The sequence below is a fragment of the Macaca mulatta genome, chromosome 10 (assembly GCF_049350105.2).
Source record: "Macaca mulatta isolate MMU2019108-1 chromosome 10, T2T-MMU8v2.0, whole genome shotgun sequence".
In the NCBI taxonomy this organism is placed as follows: domain Eukaryota; kingdom Metazoa; phylum Chordata; class Mammalia; order Primates; family Cercopithecidae; genus Macaca; species Macaca mulatta.
The window spans coordinates 34,376,484-34,402,605 of record NC_133415.1 but is presented as its reverse complement, the minus strand read 5'-3'; the positions used below and the strand labels follow the sequence as shown (position 1 = coordinate 34,402,605).

Here is a 26,122-nt window from a genome sequence, read left to right as displayed (position 1 = left end):
CTGGGTTCAAGCAATTCTCATGCCTCAGTCTCCTTAGTAGCTAGGATTATAGGAGCGTGCCACCATGCACAGCCAATTTTTGTATTTTTAGTAGAGATGTGATTTCACCATGTTGGCCAGGCTGCTGTCAAACTCCTGACGTCAGGTGATCCGCTTGCCTTGGCCCCGCAAAATGCTGGGATTATAGGCATGAGCCACTGTGTCCAGCCAACATCTGGTTTCTTAATTGCTGGTCCAGTAAGGTATATTTTGAAGTATTTATTTTTGCTATTTAATGAACAATTGAACCATTCTGTCAATATGTTCAATGGACCTTTTTGATTTGATTGTAATTATTTGCACTGTCTAGAGTGTTATTTGCAAGGCTAATTGCCTGAATACTTGCTAAAACAAAGATCATGGAGCTCTACCCTAGACCTACAGGACCAGATACTGCATGCTAGTACCTGAAATCTATAATTTAATGTGTTTTATAGGTAATTTAAATGTGTCTCCAGTTTGGGGAACCATAGATTCAGAAAGTATTTTGCTCTGGGAGCTCTAGTCCTTTCAACTTGGCTAAACTTGTTAATCTTCTATTCACTTTGATAGCTCTGAATGAATTTCAGGGCTGGAATATAATGATTACTGACTCACTTGGCTTCGTTTGAAACTGAAGTGGGTGGGATTTAGTGTGCTAAAGTCTGTTTATCTTTGAAATATTTGTCTCTCGGTTTACAGTCCAGGATTTATGCAGCATTGGCCCTACTGTGTAGCTCTGTGCTTTAGAAAACCTAGGTGGAGAGGATTAATTAAATGCAAATCACTGAATCTATCTGTGTCACTGGTCAGCTAAATAAATAGCCTTTGTGTCCTAACAGCAGCAGACATTTTCTGGTTTAGGTTTTCCACATGGTTTATTATGAAGTATGACAACTTGTCGTGTATAATCAGCATCACATTAGTCTCATGAGAATAAGCTCTCCTTTAATCAGCTGCTTTTCTTTAATCTGGTGGGGTGAGTGAGGCGTATGGTAACCATGACATTTTTGTCATTTGCTTTGTGGGATTGTAGTGGTATTGATGGTGGTGTGATCGGATGTGTGGGTGTATGTATGTTTTGGGTATGTAGATTTTCCAAAAAGGGGCAGAGGACAGATGGCGGATAAAGCATTCATGTATTCCTTGTCACTGTGCATCAAAAATTATAGTCATGTGTCCTGGGAGTCAGTAATAATTTTATTTACCAGAATATGTAGTTTCTAATGTTATTTCTCTGTGATTTATTAGAACTTGGGCTAGTCATTAAATTCGCTGAAGTCTCATATTCTTCATGTAATGAGGATAGACTTGACAGCCTTTACAGACTATAAACCTAAATTTAAAGTTTCTATGATTCAGTCACTGATTAAACTCTCATAAGTATGCAAGTAATAGTGAAGGTCTTATTCTTTCCATTCCTGGTTCTCAGTATTCTCCATAATGATTCATCGCCATAAATAAATGCTCTATTTATCTTCCTATCTGTGCAGTTGGTCTGTTCTCATATTTGCCCGATGTAATATGACTTCTCATTTTATTTCTTTTTTGAGACAGAGTCTTACTCTGTTGCCGAGGCTGGAGTGCAGTGGTGCAATCTGGGCTCACTGCAAGCTCCGCCTCCCGGGTTCATGCCGTTCTCCTGCCTCAGCCTCCCGAGTAGCCAGAACTACAGGCACCACTACCACGCCTGGCTATGTTTTATTTTTATTTTTTCTGTTTTTAGTAGAGACAGGGCTTCACTGTGTTAGCCAGGATGGTCTTGATCTCCTGACCTCGTGATCCTCCTGCCTTGGCCTCCCAAAGTGCTGGGATTACAGGTGTGAGCTACCGCACCCAGCCTTATTTCTTTTACCTTTTGTCATTTGAGCTAGCCTCAAAATATACTGATAACTTTGTATTTTTTATTTATTTGTATTTTTAAGCTACACCTGCTGGAATGGGAACTTTGTATTTTTTTATTTCTCTGAATTTATTTATAATTCTTATTTTATTGTGTTTTTTTAAGTGTCTCTTCTCCCTAGCAAGGTTACCATGTATACATAGAGAACACAATGAGCTTGTTGTCTGTACATATACATCTATACATTGTAACTCTTTATCATAGTAGATAGTGGTAGCTATCAAGTATTTGAGTATTTTTTTAGTCCATGTTTCACACAAGTCTAGGACAAAGGAAGTATATCCCAAAGTGTTTGTAATCTGATTAGAATAATGATAATAAAGTATAAAATCATCAAACAGCATAGGATAATGTATGTGTAAATGTTCAGCTTTGTGGCACAGACTAAATGTATAAATGTTTCAGGTCAGTGATAGACCTGTGAACATAGTCATTGAAGACATTTTGAATTAGAGAGTTAAACTGGTTTTTCAAGGGTAGACAGAATTTGAATTTATCAGGAAACAGAAGGACAGTTTATGTTAAGCAAAAATGTAGAATAATATGTTTGAGGTTTTTGTTTGTTTTATTTTGTTTTTTAGCAATAGGTTCTTGCTGGCCGGGGACAGTGGCTTACACATTTTGGGAGACCGAGGTCAGCGAATCACGAGGTCAGGAGTTCAAGGCCAGCCTGGCCAACATAGTGAAACCCTGTCTCTAGTAAAAATATAGAAAATTAGCCAGGCATGGTGCCAGGCGCCTGTAATCCCAGCTACTAGGGAGGCTGAGGTGGGAGAATCGCTTGAACCTGGAAAGCGGAGGTTGCAGTGAGCTGAGATCGTACCACTGCACTCCAGCCTGGGCAACGGTGTGAGACTCCATCTCAAAAAAGAAGTAATGGGTTCCTGCTATGTTGCCCAGGCTGGAGTACAGTGGCTACTCACAGGCATGATTATAGCACACTATGGCCTCAAACTCCTGAGCTCAAGGGGTCTTCCTGCCTAGGCCTTCCAAGTAGCTGGGACTGTAACATGGTACCACATCTGGCTTGTTTTGTTAGATAGTGAGAAATTGGCAGTGAGTTCATACTGGATGAAAATTGTAATACTTTTAAAGAAAATTCCTTATCACATATGATTTAATGTGGCTTATAATGATGCATAATGGAAAAATCTAAATAGTAAATAAATCAGGAGTAGGAAAATTGTACGTCTATAGTAGGAATAACAGATCATAGATAAGTAAGTAGTCTGTGAGATCCTCTACAATTATACTAGAGCTGAGCTGTGAATTTGGTTCATGGCAAAGCCAAATACGTATATACATACATATACACACACACATATATACAGATACATATATATGTGTACATACATATACACACACATACACACACACACACACACACACACTCTATAAAATAGAGGGCATAGTTAGTTCCAGGAGTCTTTTCCCCCTTATAATTTAGAAGCAATACTAGTTTCTTTTGGTTGGAAAACAGTTCTTTAAAAGATTTCTTTTTTCCCACTTAGAGCTTTATAACATAGGACACAGAAATGCAGTAGAAAATGTTGTCAATATCGGCTGTACGTGGTGTCTCATGGCTGTAATCCCAGCACTTTGGAAGGCTGAGATGGGTGGATCATGAGGTCAGGAGATCGAGACCATCCTGGCTAACATGATGAAACTCCGTCTCTACTAAAAAATACAAAAAACTAGCTGGGCGTGGTGGTGGGTGCCTGTATTCCCAGCTACTTGGGAGGCTGAGGCAGGAGAATGGCGTGAACCCGGGAGGCAGAGCTTGCAGCGAGCCGAGATTGCGCCACTGCACTCCAGCCTGGGCAACAGAGCGAGACTCCGTCTCAAAAAAAAAAAAAAAAAATCAACATGAAACGTGGTATTAGATTTCAAAACATTGTCTCTTACTGTGATTCTGGATAAAAATAAGGAAGTGACACTGAAGTACAATTCAGTTAAATAGTTAACATTCTCTATGGACCTAGATTATACGTACATAATTTTTTGTTGTTCATTTTTTGTTTTTGTGTTTGAGACAGTTTCTGTCACCCAGGCTGAAGTGCAGTGGCATGTCTTAGTTCACAGCATCCTCAGCCTCCCACGTTCAAGTGCTTCTTCTGCCTCAGCCTCCCGAGTAGTTGGGATTATAGGCATGCGCCGCCACGACCAGCTAATTTTTGCATTTTTAATGTAGGGACACGATTTCACCATGTTGGCCAGGATGGCCTGAATTTCCTGACCTTGTGATCTGCCAACCATGTGATCCTCCCACCTTGGCCTCCAAAAGTGCTGGGATTACAGGCATGAGCCACCACGCCTGGCTTTTCTTTTTTTTGTGAGAAGGATTTTTGCTTTTGTTACCCAGGCCAGAGTGTAATGGCCCAATCTCGGCTTACTGCAACCTCCACTTTCTGGGTTCAAGCCATTCTCCTGCCTCAGCCTCCCAAGTAGCTGGGATTATAGGCATGTGCCACCACGTCCTGCTAATTTTGTGTTTTTTTTTTTTTTTTGAGACGGAGTCTCGCTCTGTCGCCCAGGCTGGAGTGCAGTGGCCCGATCTCAGCTCACTGCAAGCTCCACCTCCCGGGTTTACGCCATTCTCCTGCCTCAGCCTCCCGAGTAGCTGGGACTACAGGCGCCCACCACCACGCCCAGCTAGTTTTTTGTATTTTTTTAGTAGAGACGGGGGTTCACCATGTTAGCCAGGATGGTCTTGATCTCCTAACCTTGTAATCCGCCCGTCTTGGCCTCCCAAAGTGTTGGGATTACAGGCTTGAGCCACCGCGCCAGCCTAATTTTGTGTTTTTAGTGGAGACAGAGTTTCTCCATGTTGGTCAGGCTGGAGAACTCCTGACCATAGGTAATCCACCCTCCTCAGCCTCCCACAGTGCTGGGATTACAGGTGTGAGCCATCGAGCCTGGCCCATACACACTTTTCTGATGGTCCAGCTTAATATGAGGATAAACTACAATGCAGAGGAATGGAGACTTCTTATCATGTCAGGAAACCTTGTAGAAAAATGGATCCAGTAGATTGTATTCTCTGCAAGGAGTCTAAAATGTTTAGATGTTCTGAGTTTCTGATTAAGGCCAGGTCAAGAGTAGAATAATAAATGTTAAGTTAGAAATGTTTTTGTGGAATAGAGGGCTGACTTTTTCCAGCCTGTTTGTTATTTCTGTTTCTGTCAATGAAGTATGTTTGAAGGAGTGTCAGTAGCTACAAGAAGGGTTGATTTCTCTTAAAAGCACGCTCATTCACGGTAGCTCATGACAGTGATTGATCAAAATTCCTACTTTGTTGAGTATGACAGAGATTACCTTAGCCTGGAAAAAAATTGGAGGCAAGTCCATTAGAGACAAACCATCCCTGGAAACAGGTCACAGAACATCTGGTATTCAGGAATACAGCTTTTTAGTAAAACTTCCCCAATCATTTTGTTGTGCAATGCCCAACAGATTTAAGCAACACAGGTTAAGCCATTCTCTCTAGCAGCAGTTGAAGAGCAAGAATAACTGCCGGTCAAGATTTCTCCTAGTTTGTGTTAAAACAGCCCTATTTTATGATCCATGGCATTATCTAAACTGACAGAGGTTGTCGTGCTGTTCCTACCTTTCACAGTGTAGAAAGCAGGTTCTGTATAAGCATCATTGATTAGAAATCTGTGGTGAGCTGATTTCTGTTCACAGAGATAAGGGGTCAGGAAAGATAATAATACAATTTTAGAGCATGAAAAGAATTGGTGAGTGGGAGCGCCTGTCTATTCAGCGTTTATCTCATTACTCTTCATAACAACCCTTTGTGGTGGGTATTATTTTCCCATTTAATATAAGAGGAGAGGTTCAGGTGGGCGCGGTGGCTCACGCCTATAATCCCAGCACTTCGGGAGGGCAAGGCAGGCACATCACTTGAGGTCAGGTGTTCGAGACCAGCCTGGCCAACATGGCGGAACTCTGTCTCTACTAAAAATAAAAAAAATTAGGTGGGCGTGGTGGCACACGCCTGTAATCCCAGCTACTCAGGAGGCTGAAGTGGGAGAATTGCTTGAACCCAGGAGGCAGAGGTTGCAGTGAGCTGAGATTGCACCACTGCACTCCAGCCTGGGCTACAGAGCGAGACTCTGTCTCAATTTTAAAAAATAATCATAAAGAGGAGAGGGTCAAGAAGATTATTTTCCTTGTGCAAGTGATGAATTAGAAGGCCTGACTCCAAAGCTTATCATCCACTTTATGGCTGCTTTCCAGGAAGCTGGAAGGGAAAGAAACAATTTGATTGCAAGAAATAACATGGGCCGTAAATTAATTTCCCAGCTTGTGTTTGATTTGCTTTAATAATGTCATGATATATTCTGGAGATCACTGTACCTTGTGCAGTTATATTAATCAGTGCTGTTGCAGAGCCATCCAACACTACAGTTACTTCTGAAGAGAAAACCTGTTATAATTGTAAACAGTAATGGAGATTTAGTAGAAGCTTATCTGTAAAGGCAGACTTTGATGCTTTATGAGAATTTATAAAGATTAGGATAAATGGGCATAGGAGCTTTCTAGGATAAATTGGCCTCAAATTTTGCATAATAGATTGTTTTATGTGACATTTTCAAGTTTTTATGAATGTAGTTTATCAAAGATATTTACTTAGGCAGAAATAAGTGAAATGTCATTAAGCAAACTAAATGTTATTGGTGACATTGAGGAGATCCTTTGTGTTACATTTCAATTTTTAAGGATCCAGCACTTAGGGAGGCAGAGGCAGGAGGATGACTTGAGCCCAGGAGATGGAGACCTGCCTGGGCAATAGAGAGACCCCATTCTCAAAAAGTAAAAAAAATAAGGATTTGAGTTTTATTTTGTTCAGTCTCAGCTCATAAGGAAAGTGTTTTATGTCACTTAAAGGAAAGTTATTTCTGTCAGCTTTAAAAGTAGAAAATGAATGAGAATCTGTGATATGTAAAAATGTTTAACCTTTTGTTTGTTTTTTAAAAGTATTTTAAATACCCGTAAATGGTAGAATAATCAAGTTTCTTGACTTTAATAGAATTAATTAATTCAAAGCCCATCTGTGAATTTGGGATTCTTTAATTTGGTTGCAAAAAATGAAAACATAGGCAGAGCCTGGTGGCTCATGCCTATAATCCCAGCATGAGGGAGGCCAAGGTGGGAGGATTGCTTGAGCCCAGGAATTTGAGACCAGCCTGGCCAAGAAGGCAAAACTTTGTCTCTACCAAAAAAAAGAAAAACCCCACACAGCTGGGTGCGGTGGCTCATGCCTGTAATCCCAGCACTCTGGGAGGCCAGGGCGGGCGGATCACGAGGTCAGGAGATCAAGACCATCCTGGCCAACATGGTGAAACGCCGTCTCTACTAAAAATACAAAAATTAGCTGGGTGTGGTGGTGCGTGCCTGTAGTCCCAGCTACTCGGGAGGCTGAGGCAGGAGAATCACTTGAACCTGGGAGGCAGAAGTTGCAGTGAGCCGAGATCGTGTCACTGCCCTATAGCCTGGGTGACAAACCAAGACTCCGTCTCAAAAAAAAAAAAAAAAAAAGTCTTTTTAGCAGCAACACTCTTTTGCTAGAAAATAAAAAAGTCTCAATATAAATGAATAGTAGGTAGACCTGCAACTTGGTGGCCCAGTTCATGCTGCTTTTGTTTGTTTGTTTGTTTTGCTGAAATTCTTGCACGGTGGAGGAGTATAGTTGATTGCAGAGCCCTTCCCCCACACCGAGGTAGGGACTTCATTGTCCCCACAAGTTACTTATCCCAAGTCTTCAGGGAAATGAAAAATCAATCTCCTCTAACAAAAAGGTTAGTCACTAAGTATACAATTCAACATCCTCTGGGTGTTCAGGTAAACCTGAATTTAAGTTCCAGAAATGAGTGAGATTCCTAGGATGGCTCTGAATTATCTTGACTTCCCTGAATGCCTCTGGCTAAAAACCAAGCTGGGATTATTGATGCGATTGTGAATCTGGCCCGTTTCCGGGAATATGGATTCTGCTGTATATGTCAATTGGTTTGGCTCCTTTTTTTTTTTTGAGACGGAGTTTTGCTCTTGTCACCCAGGCTGGAGTGCAGTGGCGCGATCTGGGCTTACTGCAACTTCTGCCTCCAGGGTTCAAGTGATTCTCCTGCCTCAGCCTCTCGAGTAGCTGTGATTACAGGCGCCTGCCACTACACCCAGTAAATTTTTGTTTTTTTAGTAGAGACGGGATTTCACCATGTTGGCCAGGCTAGTCTTGAATTCCTGACCTCAGGTGATCCACCCGCCTTGGCCTCCTGAAGTGCTGGGTTTACAGATATGAGCCACTGCACCTGGCCAGTTTGGCTTTTATCCGAAAGTTTTTGTTTAAATGGAAATTTTTGCTTTGTAGTACTGAAATCATCTGAAAGTAGAGAAAAAGAATTATTCAAGAAAGAATATTTTTGCAATGTAGGGAGAACTTGAGCTTTTTATATAAGCTTTTAAAGCTGTAAAGGGAACTATGCTGTTTTACCCCTAAATTTGCTCACTTTTAATTTAGGAGAAACGTTTTGGTTTCTTTTATGTTCTAGTCTCTGGATACAAATCCTTTCTTCGTTCGTTTTTTCCCCCCATTACCAACCACAGGTTCTTAGGCTCCTGTGTAATAGAAATTGACACAAGGCCAAGGAAGTTTCCCAGACAAGGCTTAAGACTTATGGGCCGGGCACGGTGGCTCACGCCTGTAATCCCAGCACGGTGGGAGGCCGAGGTGGGCGGATCACGAGGTCAGGAGTTCGAGACTAGTAGCCAACATGATGAAACCCCATCTCTACTAAAAATACAAAAAATGAGCTGGGCATGGTGGCAGGCGCCTCTAATCCCAGCTACTTGGGAGGGTGAGGCAGGAGAATCGCTTGAACCCGGGGGGCGGAGGTTGCAATGAGCCGAGATTGTACCATTGCACTCCAACCTGGGCAACAAGAGCATAACTCTCTCTCAAAAAAAAAAAAAAAAAGACTTATGCCTAGAAAGGTCGGACATAAGGGAGACAGCACAGGAGGAAGGGTTCTCCAGCTGGCTCTCCGAGGGGAGTGCATTGCAGTGTCTTACGGAGGGTGACATGCATGATTCACGAGGTAGGTGAGCATCACTACATGTGTGGGGTGGAGTGCAGACACGGTAAGGAATCATGCGAACCTGATTGGGAAGTGGCAGAAAAGCCCCTTCCTGGGTGGTGGTTTTAGTATTATAATGAGGCTGGAGATTAGGATTGGTCATTGTCCTTGAGCTCATGTGAGTGGTAGAGCTAACTCCCTTGAGTGAGATTGATGGCGGGGTGCTGCCTATGGTTTCTTCATACCATACCTGCAAGGTCTGGTCAGCAGGTATGGCGCCAGCTGGGGTGGTGCTATAAGGTGTGGTCACTGAGAACGGATGGAAAAACACATGAGTGGGGTGGGGCCCAGTCCCATTTCCTACTCTGTCTCACCTCCATACCCCGAGATTACTCGTCTTGATCTGTCTCCTGGAGGCTTTTAGTGGTTGGTGATCATTGGCCACTGCTCATTAAGTCAGGTTACCCAATAGTAGAAAACTGTAGTACATGAACCAAATGAAAGAGGACTAGATTATGCAGTGGGTGTAAGTATGTGGATTCAGGGAGGGGAAAGAAGGAGAATTAGATGGGCCAGGCACAGTGGCTCACGCCTATAATCCCAGCACTTTGGGAGGCCAAGGCAGGTGGATCACGAGGTCAGGAGATTTGAGACCATCCTGGCTAACACGTTGAAATCCCGTCTCTACTAAAAATACAAAATATTAGGCGGGCGTGGTGGTGGGCACCTGTAGTCCCAGCTACTCAGGAGGCTGAGGCAGGAGAATGGCGTGAACTCACGAGGTGGAGCTTGCAGCGAGCCGAGATTGCGCCACTGCACTCCAGCCTGGGGGACAGAGTGAAACTGTCTCAAAAAAAAAAAAAAATGAATATTAGATGGTAATTAGTAAAGTGTTTAAACCAAGGCTTATAAAGGTCCTGAGAGGGTCCATGAATGCCCTAAAATTGCTTGCCAAACATTCTGGGAGGAGGGGCCATTATTTTATTCACATTCTCTAAGAGCCTGAAATCTCAAAAAGCCCAAGAACAAGAACTGCTGTGCTGTGATCAGTGTCATAGAGGCAGGCCTGGACTTCGGCCTTGATTTAATACAGCCCATGCTTGCAAGAATGGCGAGAGGCGACACTGTGCAGTGGTTAGGGCCCAGACCTTGAAAGATGACTGCCTGGGTTTGTCTCTGAGCTCTGCTGTCGGTGCACCCTTGGTCAGATCTCCTCCCTGTGCCTTAGGTTTTTCACCTGCAAATTGAGGATAATAGTAACACCTATCTCAAAGGGTTGTTATGAGCATTTAATGAGTGTACGTGTGTATACACATGCCTACATACATACATGTACATACAAAGTGCTTACTATGCTTCCCCCAGCACTTGATATTAGCTGTTATTATGTATTGTTATCATTAAAACTAACTTGCGTGAAATTGGACTGTCAGATGACAGAGGTGCTGCTTTCAGGCTTCAGTACCTTTTTTTGTACCTTAGTACTTGCAAAGATAAGTAACTCTCGCTGCATTTAGAAAAGTTAGTAGCAAAATAGAATTAACTAGTAATAAGCATGAGAGACTGGTGAGGAGCCTAACTCTCATAAATCTAATGTGATTGGCACAAAGAAATCGTTACGCCCACAGTGGTGGGATTTTAGCCTCGGTTGTGTGCTTTGTGGACTGAAGCAGCAGTCGACTGACTGTTGTGGGCAGGGTGGGGGTAAGAAAAGAAAGAAAATTACAAAGCATGGATAAAATGCTAGAAGTGTATCGTTTAAAAACATGTCCAAAAGGGAGATACAGTTAGGGATCTATGTAATTTGAAGTGGGGGGAATGGACATCTCCCACCACCACTAAAATATTAATAACACCAATTGTTTTTGTTTTTATCATATTCCATCTTCATACTTTTTAAAAAGGATACATTGTCTACGGAAAGAGAGGACTGGCCTCACTTATTGATACATCTTTCCCAACCTCCTCTTGAGTTAATGTGTTTCTGAAGATTCAGCTCCATTTCCCTGTTTCTGGCAGAAACATCTGGAAAGGTGGAAACCTACTCTCAATAAATAGGCCCAAATATTTCTACTAAAGGTTGTTTTTGTTTTGTTCCGTTTTGTTTTTTAATTATTGCAAAAGGATTTCCTACCCTCCCTAATTTTGATAATGAATTGTGATTTTGCATTTTTTGGCTTAACAATTAAAGTGGTGTTGTAGGGCCAGGCACCGTGGCTTACGCCTGTAATCCCAACACTTTGGGAGGCCGAGGTGGGTGGATCACAAGGTCAGGAGTTCGAGACCAGCCTGGCCAACGTAGTGAAACCCCGTCTCTACTAAAAATACAAAAAAATTAGCTGGGCATGGTGGCGGGCACCTGTAATCCCAGTTACTCGGGAGGCTGAGGCAGGAGAATGGCTTGAACCTGGGAGGTGGAGGTTGTAGTGAGCGGAGATCGCGCCACTGCACTCCAGCCCCAGTGACAGTGCGAGACTCCATCTCAAAAGAAAGAAAAAAGTGCTATTATGTTCTAATGATTTCTCTCTCCCTCTTTTAATAATAACCTTTTTTGTTGCTTTCAGGGGTTCAACTAGATATAGCTTCACAATCTCTGGATCAAGAAATTTTATTAAAAGTTAAAACTGAAATTGAAGAAGAGCTAAAATCTCTGGACAAAGAAATTTCTGAAGGTCTGTGTATTCTTATTTTTCTAGTTAATAAGCAGATTCTGTTTGGTATGGTTTACTGTTGGTTTAATTTGATTTTTACAGTGGGGTGTTCTCAACAGTTAACAGCTTACACCAATTATCCATTGGTAGAAGTTTATAAGGGTGAAACTAGAAGGTAGCCTTTATCTTTCCTGGGGGATAGGTTTATGGAAGTTCCCCAACTATACCTAACAGGTTAGATGTGGCAGTTTCTGATGTTAAGTATCGGATAAGTGATCATGTCAAGGTTCTTCCCATTCACTATGGTTTGATTTGTGTTTGGTATTAGCTTTATAAGTAATAACGACATTAAAAGGAAAAAGTAGGCATACGCTTCTTTTATTTTTTCGTACATATATACTATAGATAACTAATTATATACATTCAGCTGTATAGCCATTTTATTTTGCACTTAACATTACAACATAAACTTTAAAAATAGTTACTCTACTAAGTGCATGAAATTTCATTCGCTGAATAAATATTTTTACTCAGTGGTTATTCCCTTATGATTATGATTATGATTATTATTTTGGGGACAGGGTCTTGCTCTGTTGCCCAGGCTGGAGTGCAGTAGTGAGCACTGGGATTAGAGGTGTGAGCCACCATGCCTGGGCTGTTCCCTTATATTTGAAGGGAGCATTTGGATTATTATTCCTTTTTTTCACTGGACGACGACTACACAGCATTTGCATTATTTCCTGTATTGCCCTACGTAGGTCATGCTGCATTGAACATCTTGCCCAATGAGATATATATTTTTTTACAGCTTTATTGAGATATATTTTACATACCATAAAATTCACACATTTGAAAAGGTCCAGTTCAGGCTGGGCACAGGGACTCATGCCTGTAATCCCAGCTGTTTGGGAGGCCAAGGCCTCAGGAGGATTGCTTGAGCCCCTGAGTTCAAAACCAGACTGGGCAACATAGGGAGACCATGTCTCTATGTATTAAAAATAAAATAAAAAGTCTAGTTCAGTGGTTTTAGCGTATTCCCAGAATTTATCACCACAATCTGGATTTAGAGCACTTTCAGTCCTCCAAAAAGAAACACAATACGCATTAGCAGCCACTTCCCATTCCCACTAGCCCAGGTCCCAACCCCACCCCACACCAGGCACCCACTGATCTCCATTCTGTTTTTATTGATTTGCCTATTCAGGAGATATACATAAATAGAACAGTTCACTGTGTGGCGGCGGCGGTGGTGGTGTTTTGAGACATAGTTTCACTCTTGTTACCCAGGCTGGAGTACAGTGGCACCATCTCGGCTCACCACAACCTCCATCTCCCGGGTTCAAACGATTCTCCTGTCTCAGCCTCCCAAGTAGCTGGGATTACAGGCATGCGCCACCACACCCAGCTAATTTTTTGTGTTTTTAGTAGAGACGGGGTTTCTCCATGTTGCTCAGGCTGGTCTCGAACTCCTGACCTCAGGTAATCTCCCCGTCTTGGCCTCCCAAAATGCTGGGATTACAGGCGTGATCCACCGTGCCCGGCCACTGTGTGGTCTTTTGTGATTGGCATTTTTACTTAGCATAATGTATTTTTGTTGTTGTTCTTGTTGCTGTTATTTAAGACATCACCTTGCTCTGTTGCACAGGCTGGCATGCAGTGGCATGATCTGGGCTCACTGCAACCTCCAACTTTAAGGTTCAAGCAATTCTCCAGCCTCAGCCTCTTGAGTAGCTGGGATTACAGGTGCCCACCACCATGCACAGCTTATTTTTGGTTTTAGCAGAGATGGGGTTTCACCATATTGGCCAGTCTGGTCTCCAACTCCTCACCTCAAGTGATCCGCCTGCCTCAGCTTCCCAGAGTACTGGGATTACAGGCGTGAGCTGCTGCACCTGGCTGATTTAGCATAATGTTTTCTTTTTTTTTAAGACGGAGTCTCGCTCTGTCACCCAGGCTGGGGTGCAGTGCCCGGATCTCAGCTCACTGCAAGCTCCGCCTCCTGAGTTTACGCCATTCTCCTGCCTCAGCCTCCCGAGTAGCTGGGAGTACAGGCGCCCACCACGTCGCCTGGCTAGTTTTTTGTATTTTTTAGTAGAGACGGGGTTTCACCGTGTTAACCAGGATGGTCTCCATCTCCTGACCTCGTGATCCGCCCATCTCGGCCTGCCAAAGTACTAGGATTACAGGCTTGAGCCACTGTGCCCAGCCTAGCATAATGTTTTCAAAGGTCATCCATGTTGTAGCATGTATCAGTACTTCATTACTTTTTACAGTCAAATAATATTCCACTGTGTGGATGTGCCACATTTTGTTTATTCATTCATGAGTTAATGGAAATTTAGGTTGTTTCTACTTGTTTACTGTTACGTATAATGCTGCTGTGAATATTCTTGTGCAAGTTTTTGTGTGGATGTATATTGCCCAATAATTTTTTCTTTTTCTTTTTCTTTTTTTTTCTGAGATGGAGCCTTGCTCTGTTGCACAGGCTGGAGTGCAGTGATGCCATCTTGGCTCATTAGAAGCTCCATCTTCTGGGTTCACACCATTCTACTGCCTCAGCCTCCCGAGTAGCTGGGACCACAGTTGCCCACCACCACAGGCGCCCACCACCACACCCGGCTGATCTTTTGGTATTTTTAATAGAGACGGGGTTTGTTAGCCCAGATGTTCTCGATCTCCTGACCTCATGATCTGCCTACCTCGGCCTCCCAAAGTGCTGGGATTATAGGTGTGAGCCACCGCGCCCGGCCTGCCCAATAATTTTTAATGATCAAAATTATAAATTATGTTTATAACTCAAGTTCCTCATTGGTAGAGAAAAAATGTGAATAGAAATGTACAAATAATCCTGACACTGGGTGCCGTGGCTCACGCCTGTAGTCCCAGCATTTTAGGAGGCTGAGGCGGGTGGATCACTTGAGGTCAGGAGTTTGAGACGACCCCAGCCAACATGGCGAAACCCTGCCTCTACTAAAAATACAAAAAAAAAGTTAGCCAGGCGGGTTGGCACACACCTGTAATCCCAGCTACCTGGGAGGCTAAGGCATGAGAATCTCTTGAACCCAGGAAGCAGAGGTTGTAGTGAGCCAAGATCATGCCACTGCATTCCAGCCTGGGTGACAAAGTGAGACCGTTTGGAAAAACAAAAAAAAAAAAGAATGTACAAGTAATCCTGAAAGCTAATGTTAGTCTTGTCTTTTATATTTCTTCCTTTTCTTTCTTTCTTTTTTTTTTTTTGAGACCGAGTCTCGCTCTGTTGCCCAGGCTGGAGTGCAGTGGCCGGATCTCAGCTCACTGCAAACTCCGCCTCCCAAGTTTATGCCATTCTCCTGCCGCAGCCTCCCGAGTAGCTGATACTACAGGGGCCCGCACCTCGCCCGGCTAGTTTTTTTTTTTTTTTTTTTTTGAGACGGAGTCTCGCTCTGTCACCCGGGCTGGTGTGCAGTGGCCGGATCTCAGCTCACTGCAAGCTCCGCCTCCCGGGTTCACGCCATTCTCCTGCCTCAGCCTCCCGAGTAGCTGGGACTACAGGCGCCCGCCACCTCGCCCGGCTAGCTTTTTGTATTTTTTAGTAGAGACGGGGTTTCACCGTGTTAGCCAGGATGGTCTCGATCTCCTGACCTTGTGATCCGCCCGTCTCAGCCTCCCAAAGTGCTGGGATTACAGGCTTGAGCCACCGTGCCCGGCTACGGCTAGTTTTTTTGTATTTTTTAGTAGAGAGGGGGTTTCACCGTGTTAGCCAGGATGGTCTCGATCTCCTGACCTCGTGATCCGCCCTTCTCGGCCTCCCAAAGTGCTGGGATTACAGGCTTGAGCCACTGTGCCCGGCCTTTTTTTTCTTTTTTTTTTGAGGAGTCTCGCTCTGTCACCCAGGCTGGAGTGCAGTGGTGCGATCTCAGTTCACTGCAACCTCTGCCTCCTGAGTTTAAGCGATTTTCCTGCCTCAGCCTCCTGAGTAGCTGGGATTATAGGCGCTCGCCATCATGCCTGGCTAATTTTTGTATTTTTAGTAGAGATGGGGTTTCACGTTGGTCAGGCTGGTCTCAATCTCCTGACATTGTGATCCACCCGCCTCGGCCTCCCAAAGTGCTGGGGTTACAGGTGTGAAGCACCGCGCACAGCCATTATATTTCTTTATTAACATTTTGAAGCGATTAAATTTCCGATTCTCTTGATGTATATTCTGGTAACAGCACTCCTGCATAGTAAAATGGGTAAAAGGTAGAAAGAAGAGAGTAACAAAAGGTTTAAATACATTCACTTACTGAACCCCATATTATCTAAGCTAGACCATTAAAATCGATGCTCTCCAGCTTGCTCAAACAACAAAGTATTTGTGCACTTTGCAGCCATTTGCATCTTTCTTGGAGGCAAGCACTTTATAATGAAATACATACTTAACTCTATAGTAAAAGTTGCAGCCTTATAGGAGTAAGCCTTAGGTTAATTTAATAAGTATTTTATACAGATGATGGCTAAATCTTGGGAGTGGGTGCAAGTTGCCTGCTTTCCTGGTAGTTTATGCCTTGCATCCCATTTGTACTCTGGAACAACAGTTACTCTGCTTGCTCTTCCTGCAGTTAGGGAATGGTTAAGTCTCTACAACAAGTTATGACTGCTTTTTCTGGGTTCAAGTTTTATTTTATTTTTATTTAATTAATTTGGTTATTTTTTTGGGAGACAGAGTCTCACTTTGTTGCCCAGGTTGGAGTGCAGTGTCATGATCAGGGCTCACTGCAACCTCTATCTCCTAGGTTCAAGCGATTCTCCTGAGTAGCCAGGATTACAGGCATGCACCATCATGCCTGGCTAATTTTTGTATTTTTAGTAGAGTCAGGGTTTCCGCATGTTGGTCAAGCTGATCTTGAACTCCTGACCTCCCGGGCTCAAGTGATCCTCCCACTTTAGCCCCCCAAGTAGCTGGGACTATAGGCGTGAGCCACCGCACCCAGCTAATTTTTTTTTTTTTTTTTTTTTTGAGACGGAGTCTTGCTCTGTCACCCAAGCTGGAGTGCAATGGCGCGATCTCAGCTCACTGCAAGCTCTGCCTCCCAGGTTCACGCCATTCTCCTGCCTCAGCCTCCCGAGTAGCTGGGATTACAGGCGCCCGCCACCATGCCCAGCTAATTTTTTGTGTTTTTAGTAGAGACGGGGTTTCACCATGTTAGTCAGGATGGTCTCAATCTCCTGACCTCGTGATCTGCCCGCTTCGGCCTCCCAAAGTGTTGGGATTACAGGCGTGAGCCACGGTGCCTGGCCCTTTTTTTTTTTTTTTTGAGAAGGAGTTTCACTCTTGTTGCCCAGGCTGGAGTGCAATGGCACGATCTTGGCTCACTGCAACCTCCATCTCCTAGGTTCAAGCGATTCTCCTGAGTAGCTGGGATTACAGGCATGCACCATCATGCCTGGCTAATTTTTGTATTTTTAGTAGAGTCAGGGTTTCCCCATGTTGGTCAAGCTGATCTTGAACTCCTGACCTCCCGGGCTCAAGTGATCCTCCCACTTTAGCCCCCCAAGTAGCTGGGACTATAGGCGTGAGCCACCGCACCCAGCTAATTTTTTTTTTTTTTTTTTTTTTTTTTGAGACGGAGTCTTGCTCTGTCACCCAAGCTGGAGTGCAATGGCGCGATCTCAGCTCACTGCAAGCTCTGCCTCCCAGGTTCACGCCATTCTCCTGCCTCAGCCTCTCGAGTAGCTGGGATTACAGGCGCCCGCCACCATGCCCAGCTAATTTTTTGTGTTTTTAGTAGAGACGGGGTTTCACCGTGTTAGTCAGGATGGTCTCAATCTCCTGACCTCGTGATCCGCCCGCTTTGGCCTCCCAAAGTGTTGGGATTACAGGCGTGAGCCACCGTGCCTGGCCCTTTTTTTTTTTTTTTTTGAGAAGGAGTTTCACTCTTGTTGCCCAGGCTGGAGTGCAATGGCACGATCTTGGCTCACTGCAACCTCCATCTCCTAGGTTCAAGCGATTCTCCTGAGTAGCTGGGATTATAGGCATGCACCATCACACCCGGCTAATTTTTGTATTTTAGTAGAGTCAGGGTTTCCCCATGTTGGTCAAGCTGGTCTCGAACTCCTGACCTCAGGTGATCTGCCCAGCTTTGGCCTTCCAAAGTGCTGGGATTACAGGCATGAGCCACACTGCACCAGGCCTTAATGTTTTGTATTTTTAGTAGAGATGTGGTTTTGCCATGTTGCCTAGGCTGGTCTCGAACCCCTGGACTCAAGCCATCTGCACACCTCGGCCTCCCAAAATGCTGGGATTACAGACATGAGCCACTGTGCTCAGCTTCTGGTTCAGCTTTTATATTTGTTTGTATAATCTTCATATAATAGTTTTAAAATTTATCCATGTGTAGTAATATTAAGGTTGAAAGTTCATTTTAATAAGGAAATGAAAGCAATGGACTCATCCTCTGAGGATGATAAGAATCTGATTAAGTGCCACTTTTATAAATGTAAAACAAAATCTTAAAAACAAAATTTTAAGAGAGGGATAATAGAGCCAGGAATTGCCTTTTGTTTATCATTCTTATACTTGTTTGTCAGTAATCATAAACTAAATTGATTAGCTTATTATAACATGTCAGTTTCGTTGCTTCTTTTCTCTTAAAAACTAAGCTTTTTCATTAAAACCTAAAAGAACCTCTAAATTTATGACCTATCAATGTTTACGCGCCAACAAAGATTAATGTTCACAATGATTACCCCACCTTTTTAAGTGGCTTGTAATGATTAGCTTGTTCCTGACAGTGGTTGTCTTAATCCTGTGGCCTTTTATAGCACAACCTTTGATATTATTGTTTTTTTGTTTGTTTGTTTGTTTTTGAGACGGAGTTTCACTCTTGTTGCCCAGGCTGGAGTGCAATAGCGTGATCTCGGCTCATCACAACCTCTGCCTCCCGGGTTCAAGCGATTCTCCTGTCTCAGGCTCCTGAGTAGCTGGGATTGCAGGCATGCACCACCACGCCCGACTAATTTTATAGATATTGTTTATTATATTAGGTTTTTCTTTTGTCCTGTCTTCAGCCTTCACCAGCACAGGCTTTGACCGTCACACTTCTCCAGTGTTCAGCCCTGCCAATCCAGAAAGCTCAATGGAAGACTGCTTGGCCCATCTTGGAGAAAAAGTGTCCCAGGAACTGAAAGAGCCTCTCCATACAGCATTGCAAATGCTCCTGAGCCAGTGAGTTACACTGCTGAGTGGGATGTGCTTCTTTAAGTAGGCTCTGGATCTCTCATGCAGCGCTGGATTGGTTAGGGCTGTGTTTTAGGTGAACAGTGTTAGGCTCTGGATCTCTCATGCAGCGCTGGATTGGTTAGGGCTGTGTTTTAGGTGAACAGTGTCACTTCTTTCCTCAGTTTTCTTTACATTTCCTTCATTTGCTTTCCCAAAGCATCTTTGTGTTTTGAACGACAGTTTTGCTTTATAGGAGTGATTTAGCTATTCCAACATAGATTTGTTAATTTGTATTTACATGTTGAGCTGTCAGGTTTCAACGAATGCTTTTACCAAGTTGTAAATACAAGTTACACTTCCCCCGACCACTTTTTACTGCTATTTCCTCTAGTGGCGACATGAATATAATGACTAGTGTTTTGTGCATTTTAATGTGGGATTAACACTATATCTGTATTTTAGAATTCTGTATTTAACATAGTGTTGACCGGGTGCGGTGGCTCATGCCTGTAATCCCAGCACTTTGGGAAGCCAAGATGGGCGGATCATGAGGTCAGGAGTTCAAGACCAGCCTGGCCAATATAGTGAAACCTCATCTCTACTAAAAATACAAAAATTAGCCGGGCGTGGTGGCGTGTGCCTGTAGTCCCAGCTACTTGGGAGACTGAGGGAGAAGGATCGCTTGAACCCGGGAGGCAGAGGTTGCAGTGAGCCGAGATCGCGCTACTACACTCCAGCCTGGGTGACAGAGCAAGATTCCATCTCAAAAAAAAAAAAAAAAAAACCCCAAAAAATTACATCTGTTTCCCAGAAGTTGCTCAGCTTGAGGGTTGCACGTCTGCCCGTGGAACTGCTTTTACATTCTTACAGAAGGAACTTCTCTCCTAGCTATGGTTCTGACCATATTAAAGCTAAAGACAAGAAGCTAGTAATAAGGAAAGTATTAGAACCAAATCATTTATTATAAATATTAAAAATCAGCTTGTAATCCCAGTACTTTGGGAGGCTGAGGCGGGGGGATCACTGGAGGTCAGGAGTTGGAGATCAGCCTGGCCAACATGGCGAAACCCCATCTCTAGTAAAAATACAAAAATTAGCCGAGCATGGTGGCAGGTGTCTATAATCCCAGCTACTCGGGAGGCTTAGGCAGGAGTATCACTTGAACCCGGGAGGTGGAGGGTGCAGTGAGCCAAGATCACGCCATTGCACTCCAACCTAGGTGACAGAGGGAGATTCTATGTGAAAGAAAAAAATTTTTTTTTTTATTTTCACGTAAGCAAAGTATATATCGATTACCATTTGTTAGAAGAAAGTAATTTGGGTTTTAGGAGAATTTGAATTTTTGCCGCATAGTATTGTGAAATGAGCAAATGTAAAAATACTAGTTATGCTTAAACAGTGAAATGAAATCATATTTGGTAATCTCAGTACTTTGGGAGGTCCAGGTGGGAGGATGGCTTGAGGCCAGGAGTTGATGACAGCCTGGGCAGCACAGCCAGACCCTGCCTCTACAAACCAATTTGTTAGAAAATTAGCCAGTGTGGGCCGGGCGCGGTGGCTCAAGCCTGTAATCCCAGCACTTTGGGAGGCCGAGACGGGCGGATCACGAGGTCAGGAGATTGAGACCATCCTGGTGAACACGGTGAAACCCCGTCTCTACTAAAAAAATACAAAAAAACTAGCCGGGCGAGGCGGCGGGCGCCTGTAGTCCCAGCTACTCGGGAGGCTGAGGCAGGAGAATGGCGTAAACCCGGGGGGGCGGAGCTTGCAGTGAGCTGAGATCCGGCCACTGCACTCCAGCCCGGGCGACAGAGCCAGACTCCGTCTCAAAAAAAAAAAAAAAGAAAATTAGCCAGTGTGGTGGCATGTTCCTGTAGTCCCAGCCACTTGGGAGGCTGAGGTGGGAGGATCGCTTGAGCCCAATAGTTTGAGGCTGCAGTGAGCTATGATCACACCACTGTGGCACTCCAGCCTGGGCAACGGAACAAGACCTTGTCTCTAAAAATAAAAATTTAAAAAGTCGTATTTGGATTTTCTTAACCTAATATATAGTAAAACTTAAATATAAATGTAGAGAGAAGCATATGGGTGTTGGGAAATAAAACTTACACAGGAAATTTGGATTTACAGCAGTTTTCAAAAAGTGTTCTATGGAGCCTTAGGCACTGAGGTGCTGCAGGGGTCCTGAAGAAGTGAGGAATAGTGAGTGGGTTGAGCTCATTAGGGCCTCTCCACTCTTCTTTCTTATTTATTTATTTATTTTAAATTGTTTGTAGGGACAGGGTCTCACTGTGTTGCCCAGACTAGTCTTATAACTCCTGGTCTCAAGCAACTCTCCCACCTCAGCCTCCCCAAAGTGCTAAGATAACAGGTGTGAGCCATTGTGCTGTGCCTTACTTATTTATTTATTCTTCCACTCTTCTTAAATCAGAGCACGTGGACTTTCATATATTTTCTATTCTGAGGTTACATGTAAGACTTAAAGAAAGAAGTTTGCTGCTTCACTCCTCTCCCCACAAAAATGTAAAAGTTATCAGGACCAGGAGTAAAATAATGAAGTGAAAGGTGCAGACAAAAGAATCTTTTCCCTGGCTGGGCGCGGTGGCTCATGCCTGTAATTCCAGCACTTTGGGAAGCTGAGGTGGGCGGATCACAAGGTCATGAGATCGAGACCATCCTGGCTAACACGTTGAAACCCCGTCTCTACTAAAAATATAAAACAATTAGCCCAGTGTGGTGGCGGGCACCTGTAGTCCCAGCCGCTCAGGAGGCTGAGGCAGGAGAATGGTGTGAACCCGGGAGGCAGAGCTTGCAGTGAGCCGAGATTGCGCCACTGCAGTCCAGCCTGGGCGACGGAGCGAGACTCTTGTCTCAAAAAAAAAAAAAAAACAAAGAATCTTTTTCCAAATTTGATACAGACTTTGGCTTGGAGCAAACCATGTCACCCTTAATATTTCAATTCTCCATGTGTTAATTTTAACTTTATGGTATAGTATAAGCTCTTCAAAAAACAGTGGTATGTAACTTTTTTGAAGTTTTGTTTCTGAAGTCCTTTTTATGATCTATAGGAAAAATTGATGTCTTCTCATGGCAAATTCTATTTAAAGGAGAATTGGCTTGGACGAATGTTTATTTTTTTCCCAAATCTTGATAGAATTATTTTTGAAATTGGTTATGTATCAAAGTCAGGTCTCTTTTTTTTTCAGAAATCTGTTTTTAGAAGTTTTAAGCTCTGTTACTTGTACCTTGAAAATAACTAATGGATGATAAACTACATAAACTAGAAGTATTATAAAGGTTGAAGGCAATATTGTAAGGTAGAAAATACAACTGATTCCTTCAAAAGGTTTTAATGTAGGAAGTTAATGCTGAACGCTTCTTACAGAACATCTGTTTCAAAAAGGTATCCTGCCCCGCTCTTTTCTTCTTTGCTCTATTGTAATAAGTCACTAGGTAGGATTGGTTATTTAGCTACTTACTTTTCTATGTATTTGATTTCCTTTGAATGTTTTAATCTGCTGCATTTTTTTGTGCATATATGTCTGTGTATATAATGTTTCAAATCATGTTTCATTCAGAACGATGCTAAAATACTTTAGCCTGGTAGACAAACAACCAGTAAGGACTACTGTGACCCCCCAGCAGCACCAAACAGTTCAGGAAAGGAAGTGAAGGGACTGATATATGCAAGTAAAGCTTCAGGGAGAATATAGGTAGGTAGACTGTGTAGTATCTGCTAAAGTTCAAGTTTTACACGAATCTGCTACTTAGCCCAAGGCATCTGAAAAGTACTAGGCTCACTTTAATGGGAAGGTGATGTCAGGAAGATAGTGTATGCTGTATATATTTCATTATTATAGAGGCCGTCTCTGCTACCGCATTTCTTTTCAGCATCACTGTAGTATTGATCTGAAACAGACTTAGGGGAAAGAATGATACCTGTGTCATCAGGATTCTTTTCTGAAATATCTAGACCAGTGCTGTTCAATGCAAGTCACATATAATGTAGTTTTAATATGTAATTACAAACTAGCAGCCATGTAAAAAAGTAAAATGAAATTTAAAATTTTTAATAGTTTATTTAGCGCAGTGCATCTAAAATATTTCAACATGTCTTCAGTACAAAAAAATGCTGAGCTATCTTGATTGTTTTTTCTTCCTCATTGAAGTCTAGTGTGTATACTATACCTTCAGCACACTGGCCACATTTCTAATGCTCGTTAGCCACATGTGACATGGAGACATTGTCATGGCATGTGTCAGAATCTTAACTTGAAATGAAGTAGTGTAATGCCTTTGATACCAGATCTAACTGAGTGTGAATTCCTGCCTTGCTGCTTTCCAGCTATGTGGGTTTGGGATAATTTCTTAGCTTTTCTGAGCTTTGGTTTCCAAATATGTGATATGATAATATGTAATATAAAATATAAATATATAAAATATTAAAACCTAACATAATAGGCTAACAATAAGTGGTAGCTATTATCAATCTTAAATATTCTTTTTTTTTTGAGACGGATCCTTGCTCTGTCGCCCGGGCTGGAGTGCAGTGGCTGGATCTCAGCTCACTGCAAGCTCCACCTCCCGGGTTTACGCCATTCTCCTGCCTCAGCCTCCCAAGTAGCTGGGACTACAGGCGCCCACCAGCTCGCCCGGCTAGTTTTTTGTATTTTTTGGTAGAGACGGGGTTTCACCGTGTTAGTCAGGATGGTCTCGATCTCCTGACCTCTTGATCCACCCGTCTCGGCCTCCCAAAGTGCTGGGATTACAGGCTTGAGCTACTGCTCCCGGCCTTTAAATATTCTTAAACTAAGGAGGTCATAGGCCACAATGGTCAGAGCAGAAAAATGCCTTTGGGGTGGTATTTTAAAACCCTACAAAAGCAAGACTCCTTCTTTTCTTTCTTTTTCTTTTTCTTTTCTTTCTTTTTCTTTTTTTTAAATTTGAGACAGAGTCTCGCTCTTGTTGCCCAGGCTGGAGTGCAGTGTCACAGTCTCGGCTCAACTGCAACCTCTACCTCCTTGGTTCAAGCCATTCTTCTGCCTCAGCCTCCTGAGCAGCTGGGATTACAGGCATGTGCCACTATGCCAGGCTAATTTTTGTATTTTGTTTTCTAATTTTTGTATTTTTAGTAGAGATGGGGTTTTGTCATGTTGGTCAGGCTGGTCTTGAACTCCTGACCTCAAGTGATCCACCTGCCTTGGCCTCTCAAAGTGTTGGGATTACAGGCGTGAGCCACTGCACCTAGCCCATTCTTTCTTACATGTTTGTTAATACTTTGCCCAAAAGGAGGGAAGGTAAATTTTTAATTAATTAATTAATTTTAAATCTATTATCTGAGCAATTGATGCCTTCATATGTTAGTTGGTCCCAAGTCTTTTGTTTTTAACATTTACGCATGAAACCGTGCTTGAAATAAAGTACTTGAAGTCACTCAAGAAATGAGTGAGTGTTATCAATGATTCGAGTTTTGGGTATGACTAGGACTTAAATAATCAGAAAGGCTTAAATAATCAGAAATCTCTCTACCCTTGTATCATAATACTCCAAGTTAAAAATAGGACTCCAGCTCGGGGTGGTGGGACAGGCCTGTAATCCCAGCTGGCACTGAGGCTAAGGTGGGAGGTATCAGTTGAGCCCAAGGAGTTTGAGACCAGCCTGGGCAATGTAGGTGACTCCATTTCAAAAAACAAAAAAAATTTTTTTTTTTCCTTGAGATGGAGTCTCACACTGTCACTAGGCTGAAGTGCAGTGGTACGATGTCGGCTTACTGCAGTCTCCACCTCCCTGGTTCAAGCGATTCCCCTGCCTTAGCCTCCCGAGTAGCTGGGACTCTAGGCACACACCACCACTCCTGGCTAATATTTTGTATTTTAGTAGAGACGGGGTTTCACCATGTTGGCCAGGATGGTCTTGATCTCCTGACTTCGTGATCCACCCGCCTCGGCCTCTCAAAGTGCTGGGATTACAGGCATGAGCCACCGCGCCCGGCCCCAAAAAAATTTTTTTAATTAAAAATTTAAAAATTGGACTCAATTTATTGCGATATTGATTTCAACTCTTGTCTCCTCTATATGAAAAGTCTTCCAGTGACATGTCTCTTTAGTTTTAAAATATTTTAGATTTTTTGCCTTTAAGAAAAGTTAAAATTCCGGTTTTCATTGTACTTATGAGATCATTTCTATTTGTTATTATTTTATCCTGTATTAATAATTCAGGTATTTCTTTGCAGCATAAAAATCCTATCCTATAAGTTCCAAGCAGTTACAAAAAAAATTACTAGAATATACATTTATCTTGTTATGTTATTAACTATTTCCCAAGCATGCATCACAGCTTATAGAATGCTTGAAAAAAGTGCATACCAGTGTGAAAAGCCACATCTTGTACAAAACAGTATGTTGAATAATCCTTGTCACTTTAGCAAAAAGTTCAACAGAGTAGTGACTGTTTATTTATTCATCTGGAAATATAGAATTTTCTTTCTTTGTGACACAGACTTTTAAAAAAATCTCTACAGGCCAGTGACATATCAGGCATTTCGGGAATGTACACTGGAGACCACAGTTCATGCCAGCGGCTGGAATAAGGTATCATCACAATGATCTTTTCTCTTAAAAGATTTTAGTGTGTTAATGATAAGATATAGGAGGAATTGCTAGCATCATGCAGCAGAAAACTGTTAGAGCTCGTACTTTAATGCGCAAATCTATGTTAAGTGGATATTTTTGGTTAAATAACTGGTTTTTTGATTAATGCTGCAAGGTTCTGCTTGGCTCAAAATTATGGTCCTATAGTATGGCCCCTTCCTTTCTGTCCCAATTTTCCCATCATTTCTTCATTTCTCTGTGTTAGACATGCCATTTACCTCCAGAAGGTTATATATTTATTAACACGTGATTGTGTCTTGGGGAAGAAGAATAAAGACTTCACTTGGGAGGTAGCCTCTTCCTGTTCTCTTAGATGAATAATACCATTGATGTTTTATAACTTACACAGTGTCTCGTGTCACATACCATTTGAGCATCCCAACCGTCTTTGCAGAAGACAGAATAGATTTTATTATTATTTAGCTAGTTAGGTAGGTAATCAGAAAGAAAAGTTCAATGACTTGCCTAGAATCCCTTGACCAGTAAATATTGGAACCAACACTAGAACTAAGATCTGATTCTAGCTTCTGTTTTTTCCACGGTACATATTGCCTATCTACTATCTTAGACTGTATTACCTGCTTAGCACCTTGAGAAGGCAGGGTGTAGGGGGATGCAGTATGGGGTGGCTCCGTGCAATATGAGAA

The 26,122-nt window shown here is 42.8% G+C and overlaps 2 protein-coding genes across 27 annotated transcripts in view; one reads left to right on the top strand and one right to left on the bottom strand.

Moving 5' to 3' along the window:
- The window catches only part of BCL2L13 (BCL2 like 13), a 96,297-nt gene that overhangs the window by 38,286 nt on the left and 31,889 nt on the right, over nt 1–26,122 (top strand). For 7 of the 26 annotated variants that reach the window (XM_077950892.1, XM_077950885.1, XM_015149669.3 and 4 more), the window contains 2 exons: nt 11,559–11,666; nt 18,675–18,831. The exons of 1 other annotated variant lie outside the window; for it this stretch is intronic. Coding sequence is in view for 7 of the 25 variants with exons in the window: in XM_028828001.2 (XP_028683834.1) it covers nt 11,559–11,666; nt 18,675–18,831 (265 nt within the window). In the remaining 18 variants the exon portion in view is untranslated. Of the gene's footprint in view, nt 1–11,558; nt 11,667–13,266; nt 13,291–14,106; nt 14,276–18,674; nt 18,832–25,323; nt 25,416–26,122 lie in introns of those variants that run through there. 18 more of the 26 variants (XM_077950877.1, XM_028827999.2, XM_015149664.3 and 15 more) reach the window with 8 other exon arrangements.
- Nucleotides 19,019–26,122, bottom strand: part of BID (BH3 interacting domain death agonist) — an 82,591-nt gene continuing 75,487 nt past the window's right edge. The window contains exon 6 of the mRNA XM_077950978.1: nt 19,019–19,397. Coding sequence (XP_077807104.1) covers nt 19,387–19,397 — 11 coding nt within the window. The 3' untranslated portion in view covers nt 19,019–19,386. The remainder of the gene's footprint in view (nt 19,398–26,122) is intronic.